At 45.4% G+C, this 25,287-nt stretch overlaps 1 protein-coding gene across 1 annotated transcript in view; it reads left to right on the top strand.

The window, feature by feature from the left end:
* LOC146203285 (synaptogenesis protein syg-2-like) overlaps window positions 1-25,287 on the top strand; it is a 100,006-nt gene that overhangs the window by 52,355 nt on the left and 22,364 nt on the right. Inside the window, exon 6 of the mRNA XM_084602993.1 lies at window positions 19,420-19,707. Coding sequence (XP_084459119.1) covers window positions 19,420-19,707 — 288 coding nt within the window. The remainder of the gene's footprint in view (window positions 1-19,419; window positions 19,708-25,287) is intronic.

The following is a 25,287-nucleotide window of genomic DNA, read 5'->3' on the forward strand; positions in this document are numbered from 1 at the left end:
CGTTGCACACCAGTTTTCTATTTTGGCTAATGATTTAGCAGGGATTGGTGATTTTTACTTTTAATGTCTTGGTAGATGATGCAGTCATATGAAAAAATCTTGATTTTCACGCACACTTCGTTGACAATATCATTAATAAAAACTAGAAAGAACAGAGGCCCGAGAACTGACCCCCCATGAAACACCTGACTTTAGAAACATAAAGCTTGAACACACTCCTTCAACTGACACACATTTACTTCTGGAAGAAAGATATGCGGCATTCCATGCGAGCAGTGTGTCATTCTTAAGAATGTGTTGCGATTTTATTAACAACTTTGGGTGGGACACACAATCAAACGCTTTTTCGGAGTCCAAGAAGATAATGTATATAGTTATCTGTTGCTGCAGCGAAGTCATGCACCGCTTCAATCAATTGTGTGGCCGTGGATACGCCCCTACGGAAACCGTATTGCCGAGGATCGATTAGATTGTGCTCCCCCAAAAAAGTCGATATGTGTTTGAAAACGATGCGCTCCGTTATTTTTGAGCTTGTGGACAAAAGCGAAATCGGCCTGTACGATGTAAGAAGTGCTTCGTTGTCCGCTTTCGGTATGTGTATATCTCTCGCATACTTCCAGTCATTGGGTAGGGCTGCTTGGGATAAACATGTTTAAAAAATGACGGATAATTACTAAGAGGACCATTCTGCACATCTGTATTGGAAGATGTTTGGTATCTCGTCAATTCCTTGTGCCTTTTGTTTTGTGTCACTGTTCAGTAAAATCGATAAGACGCCTTGTTCTGATATGTGTACGTACTGATAGCAGGGTTATGGCCGTTGCATACAAAACGTGGGCTTTGCCATCATCAGATATAAATATGGAAGAAAAGAACTTATTAAAAGTAATTTGCAATTTTTTACTTGTCTGTTACAGTATCGTCGTCTATATTCATGCCGCAGAAGGAGTCCTTTCTAGGTGAAAAATGCCGCCAGAACTTGGGAGGCGATGAAAGGAGGAAATGCTTCATCATTACAGTGTGTTGTTTGTAATTTGCCTTGGTTATGCATTCTTTAAGCTTAAGGCACATGTGGGAAAGCTTTAGCTGAGAACGACGGCTTGGTTAGCCAGGTTCATAGAGCGCAGCAGTGTCTCTCAATCCTTCTAGGAGAAAAAGTGATCCGATGCTCCGACCCACATGATGAAGTATCCGCCGGGTAAATAATTAAGACGTAGAGGGCATTGGTATAGGGTTGGTATACGCTGACGGAACGGTTAAAACGGGCCGCATATTTAGAAAAAAAAAATGATTTGTACAATATCAATGAAAACAGCAATAACTAAATGAACAGTGTTGTGTGATACTAGTAGATATAAGGATAACAGATGCAGCAAAAGTGGCAAACGACTATGAAGGGCTTAGTTGAAAACAGATGTTAATGTATTGGAACGGCAAATAAAATGATCTGCACACCGTGTACGTTACGTTTGGTACGAGGTTACCGGTGCAAAGATTACTTTCCGTAGACATTACGGCTCGGCGCAAACGCTTTCTTTTTGCAATTCCTGGTCACAAAATTGAATGTTAGAACATTGTTTACGGTAGAGCAACGTTTATCTTTGCATTAGTTTCGGCCAAAAGTTGTCGTTCTGCACTCGGTAGCTCTCCGGCCCATGATGCTTTGAGCGCCCATGGTGGCTGAACTGGCCGTCTGGAAACTGCATGTAAACTCCCATAGACAGCAGCACAGCTTTCCCTCTAGGTAAGAGTAAGAAATTCTATGCGTGTTCAGGATAGTCGCAGTTATAACGTGGCAATTTTGTGCGCCTCCGAAATTATTTAAAGGTGCGCTCCGTTGGTCCAAATGCCAGTCTCTCTGAAGGTATATAGGCGTCCTTTTTGATAGGCGCATAAATATGCAAATGGATTGAAGGGAGGCTCACGCTGTGCCAAAGTCGAGTGCCGCCTACAAAGCAACGGCCATTCTTCTCAATTGCGCGAGTCGATTTTGTATAGCGGCCTTCGGCCCCCCCTAACCCTCCCCCCCCCCCGCCCCCCCCCCCCCCAAGAAAAAAAAAGAATAAGGAAAGAAGTGGAGGTAATGCAATGCTAGCGTGATAAGAAACGCGCTTACTTTCATTCTTAATTCATGCATTGGGAAGGAGTCGATACCCGGACCTAGAAGGGGACCCAGTCTCTGTGACCATGACGCTGGATGCGAAAAACAACAGCGCGCAATTTTACAAGTGTACCAGCAGGATCTCGCGCACGCTGCAAAATGCATTACATGAGCCGCTCACCTATGCTCAAGCAGAAAGCCTTCTGAAGAACTTTTAGTCCTTTAGGCTTGGAACACTCTGTTTCATTTGTTTTTTTGTTTTGTTTTTTTGGAGGGGGGGGGGGGGGGTGCTCTTATCGTGCTATACCGACCGGCAGCGCAAGTGAACTTCGCGGGGATGTTGTGGAGCGTAGTGAGCTTAGTCGACCTGACGGCGCATTTATGAACGCTGTAATGCTCTTATTCGTAAAACCTAATCCTGTTACAGCGAGAGAGACACCTCTTTTTTTTTTCCCAAAATATTGCTTTTTTTTTTTTAGGCTCACCTAGAAGACGATCGCAAAAAAAAAATAAGACACCTGACCTAATGCTCGTGATGCTCGAAGAACACATTTTTCATTGTTTCAAAATCTTGGACATGATTATATATATATATATATATATATATATATATATATATATATATTTCATGAAGCTTTATTTACCAGCGTAGTAGTAATTTTTGCATTCCGCTATGCGAAGAGAATACACACCGCGTAGGGAAGCAACAGCTCCAGTACAACTGCAAAATCTGGATAAGGCGCCTGCGGGTGTTAAGACGCTATAGTACTCCGACTATAGTCTTGGTTTACGCCGCGATAAACTTCTGAACTGCAAATAGCCTAATACAAGATCGTGTTATAAAAGGGGCGATGACGCATGATTGTTGAATTTGGGATTTGTACTCTGAAAGTAAATATCTTAGCCGGAAACGCCAAAATACTTTGCCGCGCATTCATTAGATTTTTTCCCGCTGTGAGAACCGTCAGCAGAACCGATAAATCGTATCTATTAGGCAGGCTGTTCGATAACGCCAGCGCCCAAAGCTGACGATATAGACAGCACAGCATAAAAAAGACGCAGTCATTGGTACTTCAAGATATCCCTGCTACGCTGTGTCCGAACGCCCAGTGAACTACGAGGCACCATGCCGATGTACTGCCGATGGCGTTTTGGCAAGTTCAAATTTAAACTACTTGTCTACGAGCCGCGAGAAAACGAATCGATAGCGCCGCAATCTTCCTAGCTGCCTATATATTTAGAGGCACAGGTTTGAGGCTTAGCTGTCTAATGTTGACTCGGTGTTTTACCGTCGTCTGTGCATAACAAATTTAAGAAATTCACCATCCCCACCCCCTCTATCTCCCCCTCACCTCCCGAAGCCGCGCCGTATAAAGCATAGCTGGCACGCCGGCTTTTCGACAGCAGCAGGGCATTTCCCGTCTAAGTTAAAGCGTCTGTTTATTCACTGGTTTCCAATAAAGTTTACGTACAATATAGAGCGCTGCTGTCTCCGTGAAGTGGTACTGCGTGGATCAGGAAGCTTTGCGTTGATTGTGTGTGTTTTTTTTTCTTTTTGCCTTGAAAGAAATCCTGTCAATTCACGGCGCCATGCTTTCTGCGCTGGGCAGGGTTCGAACCTTCGGGTCATTCCAAGTGAGCCACTGCACCCGTACCCCTTACGAAGTTCGGCGGAGGTTTTCTTGCCGCCGTGTGCCTGAGCGAACGTGATCAGCGAGGTGCGAGCGCTGCTTCTCTCTTTTTGATGGACTCATGTGGTTTCGCCCTAAATGACGGCGAGGAATGGTTCCGCCGAAGGCAGTGGCGACGGCGGCGGCAAAGAAAGCAGCACGCGCAAAGGGAGGCAGGCAGGCAAAATGAGGCGCTGAGACCCCAGGGCAGATTCCATTCTAATGGCCTCGCCACTCCCCAGCACCCATATCGACCGGAGTCGGCGCCAAATTAACCGCTTTCGCCAGCATTCCGATTTCAGCACTCAATCCTGCTGCGGTGGCTTCTTTGAGCTAGAAACCCTTTCGCTTCATTGAAACGCATTCTTTGTCGAACTAAGAATGAATATTGAAGCCAAGAGCCCGGGGGACGAGTCCGATTCTCTCTTTTTTTCCCTCATTTGTCGTTACCTTGCCTCGCTTTAAAATGCGACAGCTATGGGAGTCGTTAGGGTTGATGCGGAGTAGTTCTTTCTTTCCTTGTCGCCGTCTCACTCGAAACGCGCTATGAGAAGGAAAAAAGAGAGAAGAAAAGGACGGAAAGGGGGGAATTGTAGTTCGCGTACCATGGTGTACAGGCAGCACCGTCGCTGAAACACACCGTTTGTTTCGCGCACTGAGCGCTCCAAGTGTTCTTCCTTTTGCGTTAGGCTCACTGGGATCGAAGAGCGCTTTGCTGAGGCGGTCGGATGTAGAGCAAAGAAGAGATAAACTGCAACTGAAAAGAAAAAAAAAAACAGACTAGTGAGCCGGAAGGAAATCTCCGTGACCGCCCTACCACTATAGGAGCGAGTAAATGGGTCTGCCACGCGAAAAGATAGCCAAAGTGCCGTAGGGCAAGGCAATGCTGTTTAATGCCGAATCCTGTCGCTAGGCAGAAGCGCGCCCTCTGCGTGAGACGACAGTGTTACGCTATGTGGTCATTCCGCGGGTTACCACACTGGTACATATGTTCGTTAACCGAGGCAGTAAACATAAACAAAAAAGTGCCCTGCGCAGGTAAAGCAAATGGTCGGTGCGAAGCGATGACTGCAGCGTGCGCCGCTGTATTTTACGTCGTCTATGCAGGTACTTAGATCATGTAGCCATTTCTTCGCCGGTTAGCCTGCTCTGCATTCCACGACATTCGCGCCACTTGCGATTCCAATGCGCGGCTATGCACTGTAATGTCGCGCAATGGCCATCCCCGGTGTTGATGGCACAGCGTTACCGGTCTTTAAGCACCATGCGAGGACGGTCAAATGAGCATCGTGACGAGCGGTATGACTTCGAACTTCATATGCCGAACTGATCAATAACAGTACTGAGAATGTTGCCTGCACGCACATATGTATGCGCAGTCGTAGAAGAAAAAAAAAAGAGGAATGTGGCTTAGGGGAGATATAAAACAAACAAACATTGATTTCCGCCTAGTCTTGCGAACCAGTTGTTTGGAAAGCGTGAAAGCGTAAGAAAACTTGCAAGCTCCATCTTCTGGGACAACTTACCAGTTATTTTGGTTGCGAGAGAGGGGAGAAATAAACTTTTTATTCTCGAACTTTCAACTACTTCATTTTCAACACAAAAAGTCCTGCACAAGACTTTCTTTTTATCGTTTTTGTCTTCTCACGGTTTAAGAATTAAATGTTAAAGCGCTTTCAGGTAATTTTTCTCGGCTTCATAAAATGAAATTGAGGTCTCGCCAACGCACAGGCTGCTTTTACTTTTAATACAGAACGCTTCTTTCAGCTTCACTGGCTTTTACTTCTTAATTAATACCGAGAATGGGTGTGTCAGCGAAACGTGGCTCGCGAGTACAGGACTGGTGTGCTTTACTTTTTTTTTATGTAGTAGGGTTTAAAGTTTCAAAGGGACTCGGGCTGTGAGAGATACCGAAGGACTCCGGCCTGGTTCGACCACCTAGGGCTCTTTAAAAATGGGCGCAGGCATGGCTCAGTACACTAGCGCCTCGCTTCTCGCATCCACCGAAAATATGTCTCCGCAGCCGTTATCGAGTCCGCTCCCTCCGGTTTCGAGCCCCGGATCGAATCAGCAGTGAACGCTTTAACCACTGAGCCACAGTAGCGGGGCAGCTTTAAATCGCTTCGCAGATGTGGCACTCTCCTTATTTTATTTTACCTTTTCCTCTTGTTACCTTTCTCACTCATTTACATGCCGGCTAGTTTGCCCCGTGTTGGAGTAGCCGCATGACAGGGTTCGTAAAACACTCCTTCGAAAACGTAATATTGGAACCCTTATACTTCGTTCCGTAGCCTCGTTCCCTGTCTCGTCGCCCCTTTTCGGCGCAAGAGCATAGGCCTCCGACCTTTCTGCTTACTGAAAAAAGCTGGGGAGACAATTCAGCTCCACCGTTAAAGGCATAACTAGACAGAATTTATGGCTCCTGTCTGCATGCGGATCCTCTTACGGGTCCTCTTTCGTGCGCACGGACTTTGCTACTCGCTACTCGCTAATCACTTATTCCTTTATTATCTCACACATGCTTGTTAGCATACAGTCGTAGGCTACTACCTTATCTGAAAAGCGACCCGACTCTGATATAAAGCTCCGATTTAACCAAGCCTTGCGAGCGTACCTATACGTGGCCTAGGGGTACCGTGTCTGCCCATCTCAAACGAGCTACCCGAGTTAGAAAAACTACCGGCTCGGTCATGTCATGTGACTTCATGACGTCACACAGCCCGACGACCAGTGAGTGCCTGGCCATGTCACCTGTCACCGCCCGCCTGCCACTTTGCTCGGTGAACATATGGGACACCACACAAGGTCGCATCTGTTTTCGAAGGACTTCCGCCCCAACTTTCTTAACGGCTTTCTTTGTTTTCTGACGTATACTTCCGGTCGGCGCTGCCGCGAGTGAACTTAGACTTAACCAGTGGCTATGTCAGAATGACGCTACAGCGTCACCACCTGCTTTGCCGTCTAGCTAGGAGGCATTTTTTGTTGGACTCGCCATGAAGTTTCTCCGCGATCAGACCCCGGTCTTGTGCTGTTATAGGCGTAGTTCGCTGTCCTGTGTATCGTAGATTTTGAAGGCCCAAATAAGCGAGACAAAATACGAGGGCTGACGGCAGGGCGAAGACCCTATTTTAGAAACGAAAATCGCTGTGCGCATTGAAAATGTCATGTGTAAACAGGTTGCCAGCACGTACCAAATATTTTCTGGAGCGCGCGATGTAACGTACGACAGCAGGCACGTCCTAGTGCGTAATCGCCAAGCAAGACACTCGCTGGGTGGTGAGAGCGTGTTGCAGTTTGTGGTAGGAGGAGAACGATTATGAAGATGATTAAGAGTCTGAATTAATTTTTAATCGTTACTTTATATTAAGACCGGAGAAGGACATCAAAGATTAGGGGATCATTATCATAGATGCAGAACAAACCATCAGTCCTTAAGGAGACAACCATTACCGTTACTGATTGTTTTGCTGGTTGTAGATTGAAAAAGAAGGCAGTTCAAGAATGATAGTGATTTGAGGCAGTATAGGACCTAACGAAACAGAAGAAAAAAAGTTTTCTTGATAATGAGAGAAATGAAATGAATAAAGAAAGAAAAATGGCACTGCTAGTAAATGGACCTACGACCTCCTTACGTTATAAGCGGCGTCACTCAAGCTGTAGCAGAGGTTTTCTGTGCTTCTGCCTTTTAACGCACGAATGCTTACTGTGGCTTAGGGACTGGCAACCAGGGTGGGTGCTAATGAGCCATCGCAATGTTAAACTATGTTGTAGTGAAAATAAATACTTGCGAAACTTAGGGAAATGCAGCTTCCACCGTAACGCAGTTGGTAGGATACTGGATCAACATGTTGAGATGTGGATTCAGCCCCCACCTACGTTTAGGTTGTCTTTTCTTGTGTTTGCCGCATGCATATTTTCTGATGCGAACACTTAGTTATCTTTCTACCTCTACGAACTAAATACCTTCTACAAATACATTCGTTTTCTATCTTTTGCTTTGGAAGACAGTGGACTTTCGTACGTAGATACTGCACGATTTCGAGAGAAGTAAATGAGAACTCGCCGGTTAAGTGCGGCTAACATGGGTTAGTAGTTAACATATTTTTCCGCTTGGCGTTTACGCAACTCGTAGTTTAACATATCCGCCATACTGCTGCTGTCTAAAAAGGACTGACTTCGGGCCCTAGTCCCGTCTGAACAATATACATTTTTTTATTTCCCACTTTCGGCGTTCCAGTTATTACTAGTGTACCCATTTACTTAAAAAAAAAAAAAAAAAAAAAAAAAAAACTTGCCATCGTCGTATTTTCCCCATTCGCTGTGAACATGAAAGGCAAGGAGTTACCGCCCCGCCAACCATAGTGGGCAAATATGACCTAGCAAATTCTCGAGCTTCGAGGAGAACATTTCGCCCGTTATTCGCTTTCTTCCGGACGAAAAGGAGTGAATTCCACGCGAGCTTCTCCCAACCGACGTTTCTCGCCGGCCAGGTATTTGCGCCTTCTAGCAAGGTTATTGATTCATGTATTTTTCATCAGTGCGTTTGATCGATGGAAGTTACTCCAAGTGAAGCTGTCCGCGTAAAAGAAATTCCCTCGAACTTAAAAGAGCAGCCATGCCTGGTTATACTTTACGATTACTATTCATTTCCAGCGTGTGGCCCCTTTTCAACAAGAGACTGGAGCATATAAAAAAATTTAATACTTTTTCTTTTCAGCCAGCGTACATTTTTCATGCATCTTTTTGGAGCAGGAGAACATGTCAATAATGATACTCGCTGAGATCAACCGTTTTGTAGACTGCTTTTAATATACCGCACATAGGCGGTGCAAGGGACGGCAAAGGTAACTGAATTTCCCGCTAGGCGCTAGCGCAAGGCGCCTATTTCTTCGAACCTTAACCGGTTCCTGTTTAGGTTACTTCGCACAAGTGATGTTCGTTCCAACCTTAGACATTCTATGTTTTCGAAGAAAAGCAGTGACCTTATTTCAATTTCAGTAACACATTTTATGCTCCTGCGGCGTTGTCATCTGCGTCAGTCGAAACAAAAGAACTCTTTTTAACGTGGGCAGCTGGGAATCAGTCGGTTAGAGGCTAACCAAGAAGCCTTTCAACCACCTTAACTCTGGCGTTGTGTCGGATGAATCAGCGCGCATGAAAAACTAAGAGCGACGCCAGAAAATATAAATGACCACAAAAGGTTACTGCTGCTTGTTACACAGTCTTGAGTATAATTTTTCACTATTCCAGCGCAGTGTGGTAGTAAGAATAGATACCTATCGTTCCCTGTCTTCATTGTTCATTGTTGAGTCATAACCTTAATTAGACATCAGTTATTGCAATACAAGCTTGGTTGTGGTATAGACTGATGTAAAGGGACATTGTGGTGAGGGAAAAATATTTTAACTAGGCAGACAAATTAAGAGAACCAATAGGCAAAGCTCTACTTAGACAACGCACACCCTGTGTGACATCGACACAGCACAGAAGCCCATATCTTGAAGTTCAAGTAGGTCGGATATAAAAGCACGGCCGGTTTAAAAAAGTGGTTGCTCCTCTTACTAGTATGTGTGTCACGGCGCTGGTTCTGGTCAAAGGTAAAATACGAATTTACCAAACCAACTAGCGTAAATGCAGTCTACCAGCACTATACGCCCGGTCTAATCTTTTTAGTGTGGCAGGCATAATATGATAGGCCTCACGCATGAATACCAGCAGAGGTAAGGAAGGGTATAGCAAGACTTAAGCTGTTATTGTGTTAGCGTTAGTATTGCCACCTTCGCGAAAATCAGCATTGTTGGAAGTTTGAAACTGGAAAGGGGGAATCCGAAAACAGAAAGGCTCGACCGCGTCCACTTACACGCTTCCAAATCGTTAGAGCACATGGCCATTTGCTAGCGCGAGCATCAATTTGTGCGTAGCAACCTACTGTCCTGCGTTTTCAGGCTACTATAAAATGGGACACAAAAATGGTGTCCCATTTCAAGGTGCGCAAAATACATTTGCGCACCTTGAAAGAAAGAACTATGCTTCCACTTAAAGCCCGCAAGTGTAAACTTCTGAAGAGGGAAAGCAGGCTGACAGACACTCTTTTGGCTGGATTGCTACGCTGCCGATCGCTGGAATGCTGTGTTATACCCAGGAAGAAGCAAAAAATGAAAAAAAAAAAAAAACGAACAGTGAGGGCTTAAAGACGTTCCATTCGATTTATTTGTGCACTATCAGCAACGATCTAGAATATTTGGACAACACGCAAGTAAATGCTTTGTCGCAGTTAAAGCTTTAATTGTCGCGGGTATGATTGATTTGAGTTTGGCAGCATAGACCAGGTACTCTTGCAGGGTCCAAACGGTAACGCTTACTCCTCGGCATCAATTGCAGTGATCGCCCATAATTTTTCTTAGTTGCGCTTGAGTATTGTGCTTACTCGAATGGTAACAGAACTGTTCTCGGCGATGTCGTTGGCTGTTCCTATTTTTCTTTGCAGTTCTCGCAGTTGCTGGACAGCCATGGTCTTTTGGTGCTGCCTATGTTCTATGCTGGCAGCGGTTATTGTGTTTCAATCGAATGGAAGTTCAATAAACATCAATACATATATGCACGCCGAAATTTCTAACCATCAGTTACAATCATAGGTGGTCCGAATTATCCGAAGCCATTCGTACAGTTTTGCTCGCTGTACTGGGTGCTGGGTGGGTACGTAGAAACCACGTCTCTTTCCCCACTGTTTCATCGATGGCCGAAGAAATAGGAAAGCGCCAAAAATAAGGTTGCGCATCAAAGATTGATGTAGGAAGGAACTCGTGGTTAGAATTTTAATGGGAAAATTGAAGTGATTGCGAAGTGTGCTACACTGGAGGAACGACTGCGTATAAATAGGAATGCGCCTGCACGAGGCACCGTTGTAGTTAGCGCTGCTTGCTGCTGTATCCCGATGCCACGTTCGCGGAGCTTCCTTGACTCGCACTCCCTCGCTGCAACAATCGGCTGTGGCCGGTTGATAGTGCATAATCTCGTCCAACCACGCTGATGCATGGCCTTGCCTATGTGCTTGATTCACCTACTCGCTTGCACCTACTTCTCCACGACGCCTTTATGGTCTGGTCAGTTCGCTTCTATTCTTCACGTCTTCAGTGGCTCCTCTTGAATCAACTCTTCTTCTAGCAGAGCGTAGCGAACTTGTCATTTGTATCACAGGCTAGTGTTTCTGAGGCATATGGGACGCAAGGCCTCAGCCTAGAAGTAAAACAATCGTGTGTGTGTGTGTGTGTGTGTGTGTGTGTGTGTGTGTGTGTGTGTGTGTGTGTGTGTGTGTGTGTGTGTGTGTCTGTGTATGTGTGTCTGTGTGTGTGTGTGTGTGTGTGTATGTGTGTGTATGTGTGTCTGTGTGTGTGTATGTGTGTCTGTGTGTCTGTGTGTGTGTATGTGTGTCTGTGTGTATGTGTGTGTGTGTCTGTGTGTGTGTGTGGCTGTGTGTGTGTGTGTCTGTGTGTATGTGTGTCTGTGTGTGTGTATGTGTGTGTATGTGTGTCTGTGTGTGTGTGTCTGGGTGTGTGTGTGCCTGTGTGTATGTGTGTCTGTGTGTGTGTGTGTATGTGTGTGTGTGTATGTGTGTATGTGTGTGTGTGTGTGTATGTGTGTCTGTGTGTGTGTATGTGTGTCTGTGTGTGTGTGTCTGTGTGTATGCGCGCGCGCGCGTGTGTGTCTGTGTGTGTGTGCGTGTGTGTGTGTGTGCGTGTGTGTCTGTGTGTGATTTAGCGCCAAATGGATGCCCACTCTTTTCTTTTTCTTTCTTGAGGTGGAGGTGAGGTGCGTTGCTCTCCAGCAGCGCAAGCCGTAGAGCGTTCATGATGGATAAGAGGGCGCAGACGGAACGAGGACACAGAGAAGGATACAAGACAAGCGCCGTCTTGTCTTCTTGTCTTGTATTCTTCTCTGTGTCCGCGTTCCGTCTGCGCCCTCTTATCCATCATGAACAGCTTTCAACTAGCCCAACTTTCCATTCTGCCGTAAGAGCGTTAATACAAATTCAAAAGTTAATAATAAACAAAAGGCACGCGGCGGCATATCTTAAGCGTATTCTCAGAACTAAATGATACGATATCATACATATGCTATGTTTCCCCATTTTCTAGCTAAAAGTGCACAATACATTTCACTACGCGTCCAAACATACCAGATGTCCGAGCCAAATGTAATCAAATTGTTAAAGAGACCGAGTGTCGTAACCCAGCCAAAACCAAGTTAGAGTTGCTCAGAGTCCCGTACCATTTGGTGCAGTATCTTTACGTTCTCTAACCTCTATTAATTAGTATGGGCTAATTAGCTGGCCATTTAATTATGGGCTTGGGAAATTGTTTGCAATAAGCTGCTATTTGCTCATCTTTATTTATTTGCCTTCAAGGAAAGCCCTCACGTAGCTAGCTGCAGTCGCATATCGCTCGCTCAGTGCACAGGCAAACGTCAACCAGGGGCATTGCTTCAGAAAAAAAACTGAGTTAATTTTCTGAGGAGTGCCTTGGCCCGGTGAAGTTACGTCGCTGAAACGCTGAAGTTATTTTTATTGTGTGAGCTATCTGTTAAGGACAGCCATAACAACTGTTTTACGTGAATGCAGATTGGTGCAAATATTTCAGACAGTGGCTTTTCAAAATGATCTATAACATTTGAACCGACACATTGTTCATGAAGCCAGTATATATATATATATATATATATTGTCACGCTAATGACGACGATGAGGGATGGTGATGGTGAGGCAGAAGAAGAAGAAGAAGCGTTGGTGCCTGGGGCTAGTAGGCTTCACCTTATCCCACTGCCATATCACTGTAAATAAACACCCCTTTGCTATTTCATCGTAACAACTTGGTGGAAGGTGCTCCGTTCGATCCCCAAGTACGGCGCAGCAAGAACCACTGAAGTTTCGACGTAGTCGCCGCCTTGCTGGACTGCCACCGCTTCCAAACATCATGGACCACAGCGATTCTAACCGCGCCGGCCGCGACGCTGCAAGCCAGGCTGGTGACAGGCCTGCCCCCTCCAGCTCTATTCCCTGCCAGCCTTACCGGGAACCACGACCTTTTGCAGGAGAGGAAGGTGCGGACGTTGAGAAGTGGCTACTTCATTATGAACGAGTTAGTCGGTACAACCGGTGGGACCCTATCACCATGCTCACAAATGTCGTCTTCTTTCTAACTCACACGGCGATGACATGGTTCGAGAATAACGAGGACAATTTGACAACTTGGGAACGGTTTGCCACCGAGATCAAACAGCGTTTTGGTGACTCTGTACCGAGCAAAAAACGGGCTGAGCAGACCCTTGCCCAAAGAGCTCAGTTGCCGGATGAAACTTGTACCACTTATACAGAAGAGATCCTCCGATTGTGCAGATGTGTCAATTCCAACATGCCCGAAGAAGATAGAGTCGGCCACATTTTGAAGGGTATCGCGGCTGACGTATACAACTTTTTAATCGCCAAAGACAGCCTTGAAACCGTCTCCGATGTCATTAAACACATCCGCGCTTTTCAAGCTCTGAGAACGCGTCGTATTGTGCCAAAATTTGGGCGGCTGGCCAACGTGCCTACCGTGGCCAGCCTTGATGACCACGCCCAACTAGATCTTCCGTCGACGATCCGGCAAATCGTGCGGGAAGAACTCCTGCGGCTCAACCCACTTCCCCTGCACGAATCTGCTGAGGTCTCTGTCCAGAGGGTATCTAGACGGCCGGCTTCACCACCACAAGCGATTACCGTTCAGCCTTTCCCACAAGCTCCTGAAGTTGCAGCTTCCATTGACTATCCTCCTATGCATTTCGCCAACCGGAATGCGTCGGTGCCTGACGCCCCAAGGTATGACGTCGCCTCAAGTGCCCATAGATCTTCCATTCGATCTACCAGGATCCCTGAGCAGTATGAGCATTCAGACAGACCTACGACGCACCCAGCTGTTCCCTGCTCTTATTCGCAACAGCATTTTCTACCTTCTCCGCCGATATGCTACCGCTGCGGCGTCGAAGGTCACATCGCCAGATACTGCCGCAGTAGGTTCCCACCTCGCTATAACCGTCCGGCGCTTCCAACAGTACCCAACAATCGGCAATACAATCCCGTTTTTCAACAATCAAATACTCAGCGTGGGTATTACCGCAACATCCATAACCAGAATATCCGCGACCACTCCCCTGCATCTGATAGAAGTGTTACTCCACCACCCGCCTTCCGTGCGCGTCGTTCTCCATCACCACGACGGCGCCCCATGTCGCCTCAGCATCATCAGCAGGAAAACTAACCAGCGCGACCAATGGGGGTGAGGCCGCTGGAAATGTGCTGTGTGCCAACATCCCTCCAACTATAATGCTCAAAAACAAAATTCGTGTGTTTATTGATGGTGTGTATACATTAGCTTTGGTGGATACGGGTGCGACTGTGTCTGTGATGAGTAATCAGTTTAGGCGCTTGTTGGGACGCAAAGTGATGTTTGAATATGACCGTGCTTCAACGTTTTGTGGTGTGAGTGGAGAGGCGTTGCGGCCACTGGGTGTGTGTAGTGCGCAAGTGTCTGTGGGTGGTGCAATTTTTCAAGCCGAATTCGTAGTCTTACCCCACTCTACGCATGACATCATTTTAGGAATGGACTTCTTGAAGTTTTGTGGCGCTACCGTGGACTGCCGAAGTCAAGAGGTTCATTTTGATGGCTCGCATCTGCCGACACTTTTTGAAAGTGGCCGTGATGAAGAAACAGTTTTTAGTATTACCGAAGACACAGTAGTTCCACCCTTGTCTGCCATGTTCGTCCCCGTGTCCGTTCCACTTCTTGAGAAGGTTTCATTCCAGGCCATGGTGCACCCAGTTCACTCAGCATGCCTGAAGAAAAATGTAATTATCCCTCACTGTATGATATCCGTGCATCATGGTAGTGCCTCGTTATGGACCATCAACCCATCGTCCGAGCCCGCAGTTTTACCAACGGGATTGAAGCTTGCCTCTTGTGGACCCGATGCGCCCCACGTCGTTGCTTTGGTCACAGATGCTACGAGTGCCATCGTACCTTTGCCTGCTGATGAAACTTCAATCTCCCGCATGATCAGCGCCGATCTCAGCTCACCTCAACGCCGTACTCTTGTGGATATTCTTCTACCTTTTTCGCCTATGTTTGACTTTTCTGAAACAGATGGACCAACCTCTCGCCCTGCACATCGGACCCATCATAGCATCGACACTGGTTCGGCTCGTCCCATTCGTCAAAAGCCATATCGCGTGTCCCCATCTGAGCGCAAAGTCATTCATGAGCAAGTGGAGGACATGCTACAGAAAAAGGTGATACAGGAGTCATCTAGCCCCTGGGCTGCCCCTGTTATTCTTGTACGCAAGAAAGACGGTTCGTGGCGATTCTGCGTCGATTATCGGCGTTTAAATTCTGTTACGAAAAAGGACGTCTATCCTCTTCCTCGCATAGACGATGCCCTCGACTGCCTCTCTGGTGCGTCCTATTTTTCTTGTCTTGATCTCAGATCTGGCTACTGGCAAATTCCAATGGACCCTGCAGATAAGAAAAAAACAGCCTTCGTAACGCCAGATGGCCTTTATGAGTTTAATGTTATGCCATTCGGGCTGTGTAATGCGCCAGCTACATTCGAACGCTTTATGGACACAGTTTTGCGCGGCTTAAAATGGGACATTTGTCTTTGCTATCTGGACGATGTCGTGATATTTGGGAAATCCTTCCAAGAACACAATGACCGTCTAGTACGTGTCTTGAATTGCCTGCACAACGCCGCCCTAATTCTGAACTCCAAAAAGTGCCGCTTTGGAGAGCGCCAAGCGCTGGTGCTAGGACACCTTGTCAATGGTGATGGTGTAATGCCGGATCCCCAGAAAACTGCCGCTGTTGAGTCTTTTAAACCCCCGCAGACAGTGAAGGAGTTGCGCAGTTTTCTAGGGTTGTGCTCGTATTTTAGACGCTTTATACATCGCTTTGCTGACGTTGCTTACCCATTGACGTGCCTTCTCCACAAAAACTCTACTTTTAACTGGACACCAGACTGCGACGCGTCATTCCGTCAACTGAAGTTTCTTTTAATATCGAAATCCATCTTACGTCACTTCGATCCTACTGCAATGACAGAAGTACACACGGACGCTAGTGGAATCGGTCTTGGTGCAGTCCTTGTCCAACGGCACAATGAACGAGAGCATGTTATCGCGTACGCAAGTCGTACCCTGAGCAAGTCGGAGCGAAACTACACAGTCACCGAACAGGAATGCCTAGCTGTAGTTTTCGCTGTGCAGCGTTTCCGTTCATATTTGTACGGACGTTCGTTTACTATCGTAACTGACCATCATTCACTCTGTTGGTTGCGGAACCTTCGAGACCCATGTGGTCGCCTCGCACGCTGGGCCCTCCGGTTACAGGAATATGACTTTGCCGTGGTTTACAAAAGCGGGAGGCGTCATGCAGACGCAGATTGTCTTTCCAGGATGCCAATGGCCACGACTGGACCTGAAAGCGACGATTTCGACAATTATATATCGACCCTCGAGCCAGCGTTCCCCGACACGAATGTTTTCAAAACGGAACAGCAAAATGATACCAGTCTGCAGCCTCTCTTTGCCCAAGCCAACGTACCTACAAGCCGTTTTTGTGTGCATGATGGCCTCCTATGGAAAAAGAGTTATTCGCCTGTCGGCCAGCGATACCTACTCGTAGTTCCCAAGACGTTGTGCACGGACGTATTGCGTGTTATGCATGATAATCCAACTTCTGGGCATTTGGGATCGGTTAGAACACTCCACCGTGCTCAAGAAAGATTTTACTGGCCCAGAATGCGCTCGACGGTTGAACAATACGTTGCCAGTTGCAAGCAATGTCAACGCCACAAACGTCCAACTGCAACTCCGTCTGGCTTGCTGCACCCTGTGAAGACCCCGACAGCACCGTTTGATCAAGTAGGCATTGACCTCGTAGGTCCGTTTCCGAAGTCCGTGGATGGAAATCGCTGGATTGTAATCTGCGTGGACTATCTCACACGTTACTGTGAAACCGCCGCTCTTCCATCTGCTACGGCGCATCAGGTGTCGCTTTTCTTGCTGCACTCAGTCATCTTACGACACGGGCCGCCACGAATTGTCATCACTGACCGGGGCCGACAATTCACTGCTGATGTTGTTGAAGAGCTCATGCGTTTATGCGCCGTAACTTTCCGACACTCGACGCCATACCATCCCCAGACAAATGGCTTGACTGAGCGCGTCAACAGAACGCTTATCAACATGCTAGCCATGTATGTGGACGCAGGGCATAAGAACTGGGACACCATACTGCCCTTCATCACGTATGCGTTTAATACCGCCACGCATGAGACGACTGGATACAGTCCATTTTTTCTGCTTTACGCCAGACCGCCACGCTACTCTCTGGATACTATCCTGCCCTTCACAAGCCGTGAAGACCCCTGCCTGGCTGAGACCCTCTGTCTCGCCGAAGAAGCTCGGAGAATCGCCCGATTACGGTCTGGTGCTTCACAAGAACGTTCCAAAGTGCGATACGATTCCAGTCACCGGCGGGTCACGTACTCTGTAGGTGATTTAGTCTGGCTATGGCGTCCAATTCGGCGCCGTGGCCTACATCAAAAACTCTTGGCCCATTATGACGGCCCATATGTGGTTATCAAACGCCTTAGTGATTTAACTTATGGGATAGCCCGCCTGACAGCATCGGGTCGCCGGTCTGCCAAAACCGAACTGTGTCATGTTGCCCGCTTGAAGCCGTGTCAGCCTCGCACGACTCACGAACACGCCCAGAGGGCTTCGTCTGAGTAGGGGGGAAATGTCACGCTAATGACGACGATGAGGGATGGTGATGGTGAGGCAGAAGAAGAAGAAGAAGCGTTGGTGCCTGGGGCTAGTAGGCTTCACCTTATCCCACTGCCATATCACTGTAAATAAACACCCCTTTGCTATTTCATCGTAACAATATATATATATATATATATATATATATATATATATATATATATATATATATATATATATATATATATATATATATATATATATATATATATATATATATATATATATAGATGAAGGAAAGAAGCCAATAGTCGGCGAGGCCAAGGAAAGCGTTGGGGATGGTACTTTGTCTTTTCATTTTTTTTTTAATGTTTACTTGGATAATCACAGAAATTAGTAATGTAATCTGTTTAGGGGAAATATAGTTAAACACAAAGTAGAAGAAAAAACAACCTGCCGATGATGGGAACCGAACCCACGACCTCGGTTCCCACCATCGGCACGTTGTTTGTATATATATATATATATATATATATATATATATATATATATATATATATATATATATATATATATATATATATATATATATAGGGTCTTTAGTATTCGGTACTTAAAAGTTTTGAGAACAAATAAACTTCAGGCTAGGCCAAGCTACTCTCAAGAGGTCTCAGTTGGTTTCAATGAGCTAGTAAACATTGTCGTTTTCAAAGTTTCGTTACATTTTCTGGGACATTCGTATAATATGCATAATTATATGTATATAGAATAAGTTATAGTATCACGGCTTCTTTTTTTTTTTTTTCTTTAAGGCAAAGCAAATGAGCTGAGAGATACTTGCTTTATTTCACTTGCTGGACACGCTTGTCTCTTTCTCGATGCACTCTGCATGCTTTTCTGCATGATTATGCAAGCCCCCATAAAGTTCCGACACTAAGCGTAGCAAGCTCTGAGCGGAGAAGTTATACTCACACAGCAGTGAGACATTCTGGTATCAAGCCTTGCAAGTTCGTTGCACCGATAGCGTGAGTGAATGGCACGGCTACTACAACGCCAAAGTCGGGACTTCCTTCATACAAAAACGAAAACTAAAGCAACAAGCTAAGAGAAGGCAACAGAATTACTTAAAAGAATTTGCTTTAACGGTCAACTGTTCGCCTCTAAAATACCGTCTGAAAAAAATAAATAAACAAGCGGTCTATAGCACACGAGACTGCCCCGTCACGAGCCCGTCTGGTGTAGAGACAAGAGGATCACTTTAAACAGGGCCACGCATCAAAGGTTTTCTAGTCTTCATTTCTCGCCAAACTTCATTATAGAAAACGGCGAAAACATGCCACTGCAATGTAACGCAGTCGCAGTTCCATGGCATACCGTACAGGTGCTACCAATAGTACAGGTCACGTCCAAAGTAAACGATAGGTAGCATCGCGGCTCTGGAATCTGCTTGAGCGTAGTGGTTTGGCTCAGGGAGGATGCACTGACGCGCTCACAATTGCAACATGCCTGCTCAAGTCCACAATATCGCTTGTCAGTATACTTCTTTTTCACAGTCGCATCTCGTTTTCTCTGGGCATTTTTTTTTCGCCACAAATGTTTCCATTGCATGTTCATTGTCATTTAAATCGGGTCAATTCACAAGCGCTGCAGCTAACGTTTATGGTTGGCCATTGAAATAATGCTCAGCGTTCCAAGCAAATAAACATATAAATAGGTCAAGAAGATTTAAGGCACAAACCACTACCACTCAATTTATTATTAATATTTTTTTTTTTCAGTTTCGAAGTGGTTGTCGCTTGCAGTTCCTAAGGCGATTTCTTCTTCGATTTCTGCCTCTCAACCTTTTCGCGCAGACAAGCCCCGCGTCAGCCTCGCGTGGGGCAACCGCGTCAACCGGTCGAGCATCGTGCAAGGAACCGACGTCTACTTCGAGTGTGAAGTGGACGCCAACCCGCGCCTCATCGAGGTCTCGTGGCGCTTCGATGGCCACGAGCTCTCCTCGCTGCTCGCAAACTTCATCGTGAGCAACCAGTCGCTGGCGCTGCGTGGCGTGCAGAGCGCCAACTCGGGCCACTACTCGTGCGTGGCCGTGAACGCCGAGGGCGCCACCGAGTCCAACAGGGTCTTCCTCAGGGTGCAGCGTGAGTGGCCGCACTTTGTGTCTCTGCATGCATGCTTTACGCGTGGAAAACATTTTTTTTTTTTACCATTTTATTCGTCCTCTCGAACTGAGGAAAAAAAAAAAAAAGGAGAGGGAGCCCGGACCAGCAAAAGCTTTGCCAGGCTTAAAACTAATTAAAATTAAATAGAAGGGAGCAGAAGCTCGAGATAAAAAAAAAAAAAAAACCTTTTTAAAAAGCGAAAGAAGGTATTAAAAAAAAAAAACCGAGGTCCATGTTGCAAGGTGGTCCACGCTGGCTTAATAAGAATAAAAATAAAAATCCAGAAGGTAGCATCCAGACCTGCGAATGAAACAAAAACAGCAACCAAAACCAGAAAAGAAGGGAACAGCAGCAAAACAATTCAGTCATACAAAATGACAAATAACGTACGGAGAGAGAGGCAGACGTACAAAACCCCAAAGCATAAGAAAAAAGAGAGACTCAGGTAGAATAGTAAACAGGACAGTCTCCAACAGTGAAATAAAAATCGGGCGAGCAATAGAGAATTGTAGTCTCCTACGGCATTGTATTCGTGGGTCCACAAATTCACAAAGAGCGAGAAAATGCTAAATTAAAGAGCAGAAGAATCAAACAAAAAAGAAATTAATTCAGAAAGTGCCGACACCACGGACAAGAGGGAGGGGATGAGAAAGAATTGTAAAACGTAGACAAAACATGAAGAGAAAAAAGCTATTAAATCTAGTCTGATGCGAAACCATTCAAGACCGAGCCTACAGGGCTTGCACTATAAACGAACGCTATATGATGGCGTGAGGTCGAAATCTAACCGATCGTTGCACGCGGACACGTGTATGTATACGGCGCAAGTTATTTGGTTTTTCCTGCTTTGGTTGAGCATAAGACTAAAACTGGCGCCAAATAACGTTTTTGTCTCGGCAGATTAAAAGCCTTTGATTTATGAGAGCCACATTGCCATTTATAAAATAGCACATACTGATTATAATTTTAGAAAGAAGAACACACACTGATCGGTAGCAATGTGGTACCCTTGTTGTTTGCCTGTGTAGGCTACGACTGCTTCGTAAACAGGTACAATTTGTGTTGCAAATATTATCGCAAGTTCCCACTGACGATTAATTTGACAGACCAGGCTTGTATCGTACGTGTTGAGACAGGAAACTAATAAGCATTTTGAAAAAGAGAATAAAAGAGTGCTATAGAAGGGACGAGACAAAAGTGGGACACACGCATGCGCTGATTTATTCCTTTCTTCAGCATGTACCAACAAGCCCGTATTCGCCCCTTCTAATAAGCATTGTTGTTGCAAACTGCTCTACAGAGAAAAAAAAATAATATCATGTCCCTTCACTTATCCTTTGAGGAGACCCACTGCGCAGAGAGGTTATTCTTGATGCTTTTAGACATACAACATATTGGAGGTTTGCTTCATTCATTTCAGTTTTGTTGATAATTTATGTAATAAATAAGTCTGGCTAGAATTCCATTAGAGGCAACTCTAATAAAATATCTCGACCTATTTACAGTAGCGATGGATTGTTCTAAGTACGTATCAGCCCGCACATTGTCATTGGTTATCAGCTATTCGAACAAGATATTTTCTGGTGGGCGTGACGCAAAATAACACTACATTTTATTTTGGGGACTCTTTTATCCAAAATGAAAAAAAAAAAATTGTCCAGATGTAACAGCATTATTAAACGCATAAGTTGCAGGAATGTTTCGCGCTCTTCGAAAAGCCCGAGCGTTAATGAGGCTTAGGACGTCATGCCCCTTCACCACACCCTGACTATGAGCGTCGGGAATCGGCTTTAATTTCTCTTATTGCCATGCTTCCGCTCACAGACTCCAGACTCGCATCTTCATGGAAGTTTAATCCCATTGGTCGTTTGTAAGAATGTACACTTGCCTATTATGCCCTATACTGTAGCAGCCATGATGTTCAGCAGTCGCTGTAGTAGAGTTTCGTTTCCATGGAGGCAATCCCGCCCTTGATGCCATCAAGAACCCTTCAGTTAATGATGGGAAACGTTCGTCTGTAGCGTTAGGCACTGAAAAGCAATATATCATAAAAAATTAAACCATGACATGTGCGCAGTATGGTAAAAAACCTCTCTTCTGGGACATAAGCAAGATGCGATGGCGCTGCTGCCGCTCGGCTGACAGGACTGGGATAAAAATGGTCTTAGCGCACATAGAAATGCAAGGAATCAAAATTCTTAAACCAGTTTTCTGACTTCACATTGCCCCTGTATGATGTCATCCTTTTGTGAAGAGCGACCATGAAGGTCCTAGAACAGAATGTGCAAGTGGAAGTACGAAACGCCATTTCTAAAGCGGAGTATTTTTAAAAGAGCGCGAAACATACGGGGACACGAGTCGAGAGCACGGCCGACTGAAACATACCCCTGCAATTAAAGCCTGCCGAAATATATTTTTATCCTTTTACAGAGCTCCAATGCAGGCAACCAGTCATAAAAAGGTTTTTCTAGTCCTAAGATTAAGAGCGAACATCTATGTTTCGTCCTTTCGAAGACAATGTATTTTTAAAACGTCACTGGAAATGCATGTTGTGAGGCCGCACATACCGGCACATACCGACGTTCTCCGCATCGTCCAAGCTTCTCGTGTAGTTCGACATGCTGCGATGCAGGCTGCATGCCCTTGCGAACGCTGCCGTTCAAAGGACACAAACGTTTACGCTGAATGAAGACAATCCGCACACACTAAGATAAACTAGCTCAGCACGGCAGCAGAACAATCTTCAACGACTGGCCACGTCCATTATGGGCTCTGTGAAATGAAAGATATATTTCGGCGAGTTTCGCTTGCATACGGGTACTTCCGTATTTGAGAGCCGGACTTCTGTATGCAAACTACAAGTCTAGTGAAGCGCACAGGTCGCTAAGAAGGTGGTGTTGTATGCTGTGCGTTATTTCAGATGCGAGGCAATTTCGGCGGCTTTAGTTTTTGCCAATACACAGTTATTAAGGGGGGGGGGGGGGTCTACAGAAAAAGTCGGATGCTGGAACGCGTCTGAGCCACTATAGGTAACCGCTGAAGGTGTCGTCTGGCGTCTAGAAAAAAAAAAAAAACAACTGACGCTGAAGCGCATAACTAGCGCATGAGGAATCTTGAATTCACTTGTATTTTTCATTATTTTGTCATAAAAGGAAAATAAAAGTTACCTTGGTCAGTCTAGGTATTTTCGACAAAAAGAAAAAGTACATTTGACACAATATTGCAATTACATTGAGCGAGCTATAGCAGACTACCTTTGAAAACGGAGGAAACGGGAGAGCACGAGAAAACGACGGAAAGATTGACTAGTCTGCGTCCATTATCATTCTACTCTCGATTGTCATTTGGGCGCCGTTATCGGTTTTCGAAATGCATTCTTTGCATTCAAAGCGATCACGTCGCGAGACGGGCTCGGTATGTTCTATTCATATCCTGGCTCCAATACACGCTAAGGCTCGCGCTTAAGAATTTTAATGGCTGCACCAGGAAATGTTGCTTCATTTCTTGCACTTTTCCCGCAAGGTATTGTTCCGCGAAGAGCTCGTTTCGTTATTTGCTGCTTAATAAAGAGGTGACTATTCAAAAGCCACTGAGGCGGCAAGGAAACAGCCTACATGGCTGAGGGGCGGAAACTTGCATCCCGTCGAAGAGGCGAAAGGGGTACATAGCTGCTCACGGTAACGACGCGTCAAGCAACTTAAACACACCGGTGTGCACCTGTGTTACGTTGACCCTGACTGCACGAGACGTATGCATGTCTCTCGAACCGCCTTCTTTCACAATTCGTTGTTTCATCAGATATTTCGTATGGGCCCCGATTGCGTTCCTTCATGCATAGGCGACCGGGCTGTTGAGGCACTATATATTTCACACTGAAACTAGAAGGCAAAGCGTGCTTCGCTACAGTCCAGTAGTATGAAAAGCATTCATGGAACCTGCTTTGATGAGTGAATACTTTTCACCCACCGCTCGGCCCCAAGCCGGGACTAAAGCCGGGACCGGGACGTGAATCGGGACTAAGCAAACAAAACAAAATAGCTGTAGGGAGCACATGTTAGTTACTGATGGAATAAGCGCACGCACGTTTCACTAAAATAAAAAAGGAAAACATTGTAAATTTAAAATTTTGGAAAACTAAGCGCACCGGGATTCGATTAAATTTTTTAGCATCACAGCTAGAGCGTACCGCATTCCGTTGACTCGGTGCACTCGAATGTGGAAACTAGAAAGTGAGAGAATACATCGGCTGCAAAGATTTGAACGACGCTGGAAACTGCGTGTGCAGTGCAACGCTACCAATTAAAACCGTCTGACAGTGCTCTAGGCGCTGCCTTTTGAGTATTTAAGGTCCGCGAGGTGATTCCTGACAAAACAAGCGCCTTCCTGGCATAGGTGCAAGCTGCTAACTAAACGCACTGATAATAAGAACTTCCATTAGTAACTAAATGGCTTCGCTAGAGATGATCGTGTTAATATCGAATTTGCTGCGCGCTTCATGCAAGATGACATTTCAAGCTGAGTTAGGCCTCGGTATATCTTTGTGATAAGGAAAAATTTATCATAGCAATATAGGTCGTGAAATGTTTATTAGGCCGGCCTGCTTAAATAATCAATAAAATAATATTTCCTGCTATAAATAGGAGCATGGGACTAAAGGCTAAACAGCGTGACAAGCACTTGAACCTTTAGAGAGTCTGAAATGGTCAAGATAATAGAATGCACGGACATTCTATGCGAATGGAGAAACCTCACAGCGTTTCCTGCAGTGTACGGACAATGCGACAAATAACTGCAAGAATATCCAGTGTGATACTCCAAGGACAATTATAAATGCAAGCTATTCCAAAGTCGAGCTAGCATATATTATAGTTCCCTATTAAAGAATGATGGTGAAAACGTTCGGTGACAAATATTTGATTACAGAAAGCAAGGAGCTATTCCTTGTCTAACAATCTTGACATTGAGGATGCAGAGATTTCTACGAAAACGTTCCTTTTTGACGCTTGTATTTATTTATACTTTTACATGATGAAGTATTCCACTGATACCAAATTTCTCGAAAGTTGAATAGCGCAACCTTAATTTGTTAATAATTAGAAATAAAACACAAGAATAATTTCATTTTCGGAAAACAAAAAGTGCTCTTTGGCGCAGTTATATGGAGTGCATCAGCTGCGCATAACATGGTTTCTTTCTGCAGGAAACACATTTTATGAAAATTTGGCTCACGTGTGACGTTCCTTACTATGCTGTAGTTCTACATGAGAGACACCAGTTAGGCAATATAGAACAAAACGTTCGCTTTTGTAGGAGAATGCGTCTCATACAGCAATGACACTAAAGGCAGTTGACATGATGGAGTGGAATGGAAAACACCTCAGGAAAGAACGGTTTTCAAGTTTTTCGTTTTCAACGGTTTTCTCTGTTCAAGTTTCCCTTCTAGTTGAGGACTAAGTTACTTAGGTCTTGTTGGCGGTTTTTATTGAGTAACTTACTAAAGCCCACGTTTTTAAATAATGTAGTTGCCTCAACAGCATTTATTTCTCTATTTGTTTTTGA

The sequence above is a fragment of the Amblyomma maculatum genome, chromosome 1 (genome assembly GCF_055883805.1).
Source record: "Amblyomma maculatum isolate TAMU_Amacu chromosome 1, ASM5588380v1, whole genome shotgun sequence".
In the NCBI taxonomy this organism is placed as follows: Eukaryota; Metazoa; Arthropoda; class Arachnida; order Ixodida; family Ixodidae; genus Amblyomma; species Amblyomma maculatum.